A 7,013-nucleotide genomic window follows, 5' to 3' on the forward strand; every position below is an offset into this window, starting at 1 on the left:
CCCCCCCATATTGCAATGGAATGCAAGGTGACCCATCCAACCTCCTCTAAATGAAAGAACCCAGAAAACTTTTGTTGTGTTTTATTCAGTCAATCTTTTTATCCCACTCGTTACTTGTGGGAAAGCACATGAGTGAGAGTGCGTGCTTGTGAGCGCACGCGCTCTCATTCAAAGCAGCATACTTCAGCTGTTAAGGACATTGAGGTAACTTAACGGCCAATAATTTCTGAGAACATCTTCCATGATCACTTGTAAAACAAAATGAGGCAAATTGGAAAGCAACCAATAAAAATTAAAATTCAATTTCAAATTATCGTTCGCCTCCATTCTTATGGCTGTCATGTAAAAAAATCTGTATTTCTTAAAATCAATTCCCTCGTCTCCAGACACCAACATAGTTGAAGCCTCAATCCTTTAAATATTTAGGGCATTGTCAAGAGCTTATCACTGTATAAAAAGTATAAGAACACTAATTATAAAATGCCATTTTCAGAAAGAAAGACTACCAAACTTTGCTTCTAAAATCCAATTCCCAAAAAAACCCTATTCATTATTCTTTTTACAATTTGCTATCGCGGCAATTGTCCTACCTGAGTAACACTGATTCCTCATTCCCAGCTTCATATTAGCACGAAACCAGGTTATTTCCAACTTACCCGAGTCAATATCCTTATCACATTCTTTCGCAATGTGCCCAAGTTTGTTGCATTTGTAACAGCGGTCCTGGTCCATTCGACACTCTCTCGCGAAGTGACCTGCTCTGTTGCATTTGTAGCATTTATCTGCGGATGGGACAAAAAAAAACCAAGGTTATATTCAATTAAAATTTCCAAGTGGCTTGTGAGGCAGGTTCAAACATTGCAAAATTTTAAACATTCTTTCTTAAAAACTACATTAATCTAATTTTAAACATACTGGGCAGAAATTAGTTGAATTTACTCCACCTATCATAGAAACAAATAACATTGACCTTTAAATTTCTTAAAATAAATTGTACAAGCTCGACCAAAAAATTTGATGTATCTATTTCCATTGGGCTTTTGTCAACTAGCCTCACATTTGCGTCGAATGAATAAAAATTAACAATAAAAAAAGTTCTTTACAATACTGAACACAAGGCATGACAGTAAAATACCTAATTTAATACAATTTATTAAAGTCATTACCTCCAGGTCTTCCGTTGCGGAAGTCCATTCTCATGGGACCACCACGATCCCTCCCAAAGCCACCTCCACCACCAATTCCATTGCGACAATCCCTGGCCCAATGACCCGGCCTTCCACACTTGTAACAATCTCCACCGCTCATTCTCAAGACAACTCTGAGAAAAAGAATGGAATAATAAGTACTTTCAATCCATAAATATTTCACAAACACAAAGTAGCAAATGCCAATGAAAATTTAAATTTTCACTTTAGCCCTTTTTTATTTGGTACCTAAGAAAGAATTTTCAATTCTAAGAATTATGCTTCTTGAATTTTAAGAATCGGTTCATAAATTAAAAAGTTATGGGGTTGTAACGGTCGGCAAAATATGGATGACCCACATATAGGAAAATACTCCTACAAAATGGACCACGCAGTCACGCAGTAGCAGATTCTGTAAGAAAATCCCCCCACTGTGATGCTACAGGGGGATAGAGAGAAAAACAACCGGATGCGCGCGCCCGCCATTGCCCTATTTCAAGTGACCAATGAACGGGCCCGGAATAGTCATGCGGGGATTTGTAGGTCATACATTTGCCGCGAGAGTGAGGGAAAAATGGCCGGTCTCCGTGCGAAGCCGCTTTGGATAGGGGGGTAGTCCTGCATTTATGATCGAGTCTAAACAACTACTTGACACAGAACGTTCAAATTTGAGCACACTATAGAGGATAGATAGATCTATTACCATCTCGGCGTTGAAATTCAAACTCCATATAGTTTTCGGTGTACACGATACTAAAGTGTTCCCGACACCAAAAGTATAGGTTAATTTATACGAACTTCAACAAAACTTATATATGTAAACTTTATAGTTAGGCTCACGGCAGTCATGGCAGAGCAAAAAGTGAAAATAAGAGCGTGTACCGAGAGCCGGAGCTGGAAGGACTGAGAGCGTGCAAAGTGATGCTGAAAACCTGGCAATCAGTGAATCACTGCATCATGGACTAAAGAGTGGATTTTTTTCAAAATGCTAAATCCCAGTACCAGTATTTAATCAGCAACAAGCTATCATGATGCATCTAGGCATCCAACATAGAGCTTTCCGAGGGTTGAAAATGGCATTTCCTCATTGCCACTATTCAATTTGTCATCACTGACAAATCCGACAAGGTAGTGTATACAGACCCGGTAACCGGGAACAAAGTCACAAAGTATACAGACCCGGTAGGGGAACTCTTTTGTGATTTCGGAAAGTTTCAGCGCCCTCTTGGCTCAGGGTGGACCCAGGTTCTTCTACATCTATGGCCTAGGTCTAGATCTAGACAGACATAAATCATTGATCCAGTTTCGAGGCTAGCCTAGATCTAGATCTAAATGAAGATTGCGGATGTCTTTCCGATGAACAATCGCTTTTCCTCCGTTTTGGAGTTGGGAGGAATCACAATTTGAAGAAAAGAACATGTCATAATTTCAATCGAGCTGTCACCCTCTCTATTTCTCTGCCTGTCTCTCTCTCACTCCTCTGTCTCTGTGTATTGCTCACATTCTCTTTTTCTTTGTTTTGTCTGTCTTTCTTTCTCCCCACCTATTTCCCACTCTATCTTTCTCTCGTTCCCTCCTGCCAACTGGGGTATGTCATACATTTTGCTAGCATAGCACTTCCCCCTGATCTCTCTCTCTCATACACGACACACACACACTACCAGGTCTGGGCGCTGAAACTTTCCGAAATCACAAAAGAGTTCCCCTACCGGGTCTGTATACTTCGTGACTTAGTTCCCGGTTACCGGGTCTGTATACACTTCGACCCAACAAATCCGGGAAAACCAACCTTGAAGATAAAATCATCAAGCCTGTTCCCTCATTTACGCTCTCAATTGTCGAATGTCAAAACCACTTCCATTTATCGTTTTTATTTTAGCATCAGTTTTTTGCACAGCGTCGTAGACTTTATTATTGCGTCAAACACCTCCCTTCAATCCCAACGCACTGCAACACTCCTACTTTGAATGAACTTTGATTAGGCTTTTCCCAACAACCACCGGCCGGCCCTTTACTCACGCCGTAGGCTACTCACAAACTCTCACAGGTTCACTGACCGGTCACAATGATGGCTAGAAACCGGAGGACGCGAGTTTTCTTTTTTTTCCCCCCTTTTTTGGGGGGTCATTTATAGTGACATCAGTGAGAATATCTAGATATCTAGATCTAGATCTAATCTAGATTCTCGACCCTATTATTAGGCTATTATATCTAGTGACATCAGTGAGAATATCTAGATATCTAGATCTAATCTAGATTCTCGACCCTATTATTAGGCTATTATATCTAGGCCTAGGATCACATGCGATTAAACGTAGAAAGACGTAAAGTATGTAAGGCGCCCATCTTGTTTGATGTCAGAATAGGATACCCCTCCGATCACGTAACTCTAAGTATAGCCAACCGCACGGCACCAAAGATGGAAGTGTCTATGTTCTATGCTTTCTGCACCTCTCCCTCGGAAGTTCTGATGGCTGAATAAACAGTGCGTCTGCGTTTGAAGTTGTGCATTGATTTTTGGAGCGGTTCGATCCCGGTCGCGTACAGGTTTTTTTTGCTCTTCTCCTCCTCCCGACTGATCAACAGTCCCATAAATTATAATTTGTAGAGCTGCTTTGAAGTTGTTGGTTTTTTAAAAATATATTAGTGATTAAAAATTCAGGAGGGGGGGGGGTTGTTAGATCAAGATCTAGATAACTAGATCTAGATATCTAGATCCTATATCTAGAATCTAGGAAATCAGAAATGTTACCGAAAACGCGTCATTCCATTTGGGAAGTGGCTATTCTCACCCGGGGTGAAAACACAAATACAGTCGACCTCTCACCCCGGGTGAGACTTGCCATCGTAGGCTATTCTCACCCGGTGTGAAGCAAGACCTGTTTTTCCTAATTTCGGAATACTTTCTATCGATGTGGATGATCAAATGAAAATGGATAAAGGCAAAAAAAGATTAGGCTACGTTATAGCACAAAAGTAAGCTAATTTTATCGACAACAAAGATACCATGGCTATTTCACTTTTCGAATCGAGTATCGAGCCGAACTACAGGAGTCGCCATTTTGTTTTGCCCGGAAATTCTCGCAAGATCTACTCCTCCCCTGTTCTCTCTCTCTGAATACTGTCTATCGGTGTGGACGATCAAATTGACCAAAACAAAGTTTAAAAATGATGTTAAAACACAAAAAAGTAAATTAATTTGGTCGTCTACAAAGATGCTATGGCTATTTAACTTTTCGAATCAAGCCGAACTACGCGGGTCGCCATTTTGTTTTGCCCGGAAGTTCTCGCGCTACTCCTCTCTCTCTCTCCACTGCCCACAGACAAAGTTGTACGCTTTTATGTTTGTTCATGGCACAGAATTCTACAATTTTTCTGTTATCACAGTGTAGAATTCTGTGGTTTAGGGTGAACGCAAAATTGGTTGGCCTAGATCTAGATCTAGATCTAGATCTAGGCTATAATGGTGAACGCACACCGGGTGAGAATAGCCAAAAGACTCGCCTGCGCTATTCTCACCCGGGGTGAGAATAGAGGTGGCCTTCAATTTGGGTATCCCAGGAAGTGATGACATCACAGTTACTAAGATTAGCAGCCAATCAGAAAGATGCGTCTTTTCTACATTTAACGGCATGTCCTAGAATCTATTCCTAGGGGGCCAAAACCAGATTAGAATCTACCTATCCCACCATCTTAAAATCAGCATTCACTTTCAACAGCAACATCAACTGAAAGAAGTGAAAGTTACAAAAATGTCAAAAAGGAGGCTACTCTTGAATCTTCTTACCTTACAACATTGGCATTGATCTAGATCTAGATCTAGATCTAGATCTAATTACTAATTAGTATTGACACCCCCGCCCTGCCCCGACTAGATATCTACCTCACAACACAAGGCCTTGCTTTGACAAAATCACATGTGCGTAGATATCTAGACAGACCAAAATGTCCGGCTCACCTCAACGTTATCAATGAGAATGCAAAAAAAACCCATGTAGGCCTACTGTCAACTTCCAAGTAGTGTCAGAGTCCGTGACTGAAACCAAAACAAGGCCTACAACGGGTACAACCTGCGTGAACCCATGTTTGTTTCTGAAACAGCCTGGATCTTTAGTAGAATCTAGACCTACCTGAACCTAGACAAGAGAATGATCTGGACTGAATCTATGATATTAAGAATATGACAGAAAATTCGGCATTCAATGTTAGGCAAGACTAATGCGCATTTTCCTTAGGAACCAGTTAACTATGAGGTCCGAACAGGTAGTATAGGGTGACCATAATGATCAATCATCCTGAGCTTACCGCAGACATATACCTCATCAAACACATGTAATTTTGTCACATAGTCTTTCAATTTCAACTTACCCTCCTAATTTCACAACCGACCCGTCTCGCAGTATCCTACCACGCTTGTTTTCAGTATGTTTAGTTTGCACACGGCTTCGTTGATAAATTTTGTTTCACAGTGGTTGCCAGATTTTGCTTAATAAGTATGTGGATATTATTTCGTACTTTACGGTCAGCCCTTTGATGTATCCTTGGACATGGAAATGAAATTTACTACAAACACGATCTATATTAGAGAACCTCTGTAAATTGTAATTGGGTTTCCCATGGCTCGAAATATTAATGAAATTCCGACACGATGCAGTGCATAGAAGGAACTGACTTCTAGATCTAGATCTAGATCTATCTGCAGGTCATCAAAGACTCGAAGGCCTATCCTCCGTCCCCGACCCACCCCGCCAGCGCCAGTGTAATCAGCAAGAAGGATAAGCATGAGACATCAATAGAACTCATACTCTTTCCTTTATAACAAGTCTTAGTTTTAAGTATTTCAATCAATGTAAAAATTACAATAACTGTTCCAAGAGCACAGCCGTTTTTTATTCATTGTTTATGCAAGCAGGAAGTAAATCTTTATCAGAATACTCGAAAGTGTTCATTCTTTGATGATGATATACTTTTATTCATGGCTTCGTATGCAATTAAATTCAAATCAAGCAAATGATCTTGATCTAATTTGGCCTAAAAATCGAATAGCGATTAGCTATACATTTTACGATAGATCCATGCCCTATCCAAAACTGGCAACTGGCAAACCAAGGCAAATAGGGCCTACAACTGAACTCTTAGAGAGGCAATGTTTTGCACACGGTTCGATGTCCATTTTATAACCCGAAAACAACCAATGAGGATGTACATATGATGAAAATTGACAGAGCCTAAAATGGGAGAATAAACAAAAATATTCTCTTGATTTTAATAAAACTTCTTTTTTTTGGTATGTTATTATTAATTATTTATATAATCTGTTTATATTGAAGAAAAAAACAAGTCACATGGCCAAAAAGTTGTACTTAAAAAATCTCGGTATTTAGTATGCATTTCTGTTGTTAGAGGGTCACATCCAACCAAAGTTCATTAAGTTCAAAGTTCCCAGTACCCAGGTTAAGCAACTCTTTTATTTTTATTAGTAACAATTCTTTGCGCGCGCGCGCTCTTTTGTGTGTGTGTATGTGTGTGTGTGTGTGTGTGAGAGAGAGAGAGAGAGAGAGAGAGAGAGAGAGAGAGAGAGAGAGAGAGAGCGCGTGTGTGTGCTCGAGCGCGTTTAGTCTATTTTTGACGCATGGAGAATGTTCGTTTTAACTTGCTGTTTTAGTGGATTCTCAATCAAGGCATCCTTTGTTTACAAAATAATAGCCAATGTTCCCTCCAACGAGAATGTTTGCGTTCGGAATAGAGATCTCAATTTATTTAAAGGTCATTCTACTTCGCAGTTAACATAGCACGTTGATTCCTTTTTAAGGATATATATATATA

The 7,013-nt window shown here is 40.0% G+C and overlaps 1 protein-coding gene across 3 annotated transcripts in view; it reads right to left on the reverse strand.

Moving 5' to 3' along the window:
- LOC101860768 (DNA-binding protein HEXBP) overlaps positions 1-5,684 on the reverse strand; it is a 13,911-nt gene extending 8,227 nt beyond the window's left edge. For 2 of the 3 annotated variants that reach the window (XM_005107604.2, XM_005107605.3), the window contains exons 1-3: positions 5,556-5,664; positions 1,167-1,321; positions 657-782 (exon numbers count right to left, since the gene is read on the reverse strand). In XM_005107604.2, the coding sequence (XP_005107661.1) occupies positions 657-782; positions 1,167-1,308 (268 nt within the window). In that variant the 5' untranslated portion in view covers positions 1,309-1,321; positions 5,556-5,664. Of the gene's footprint in view, positions 1-656; positions 783-1,166; positions 1,322-5,555 lie in introns of all 3 variants that reach the window. The other variant, XM_013087645.2, reaches the window with a different exon arrangement.
- Positions 5,685-7,013: the final 1,329 nt, after the last annotated feature.

This window comes from Aplysia californica, unplaced genomic scaffold, assembly GCF_000002075.1.
Source record: "Aplysia californica isolate F4 #8 unplaced genomic scaffold, AplCal3.0 scaffold00615, whole genome shotgun sequence".
Taxonomy (NCBI): domain Eukaryota; kingdom Metazoa; phylum Mollusca; class Gastropoda; order Aplysiida; family Aplysiidae; genus Aplysia; species Aplysia californica.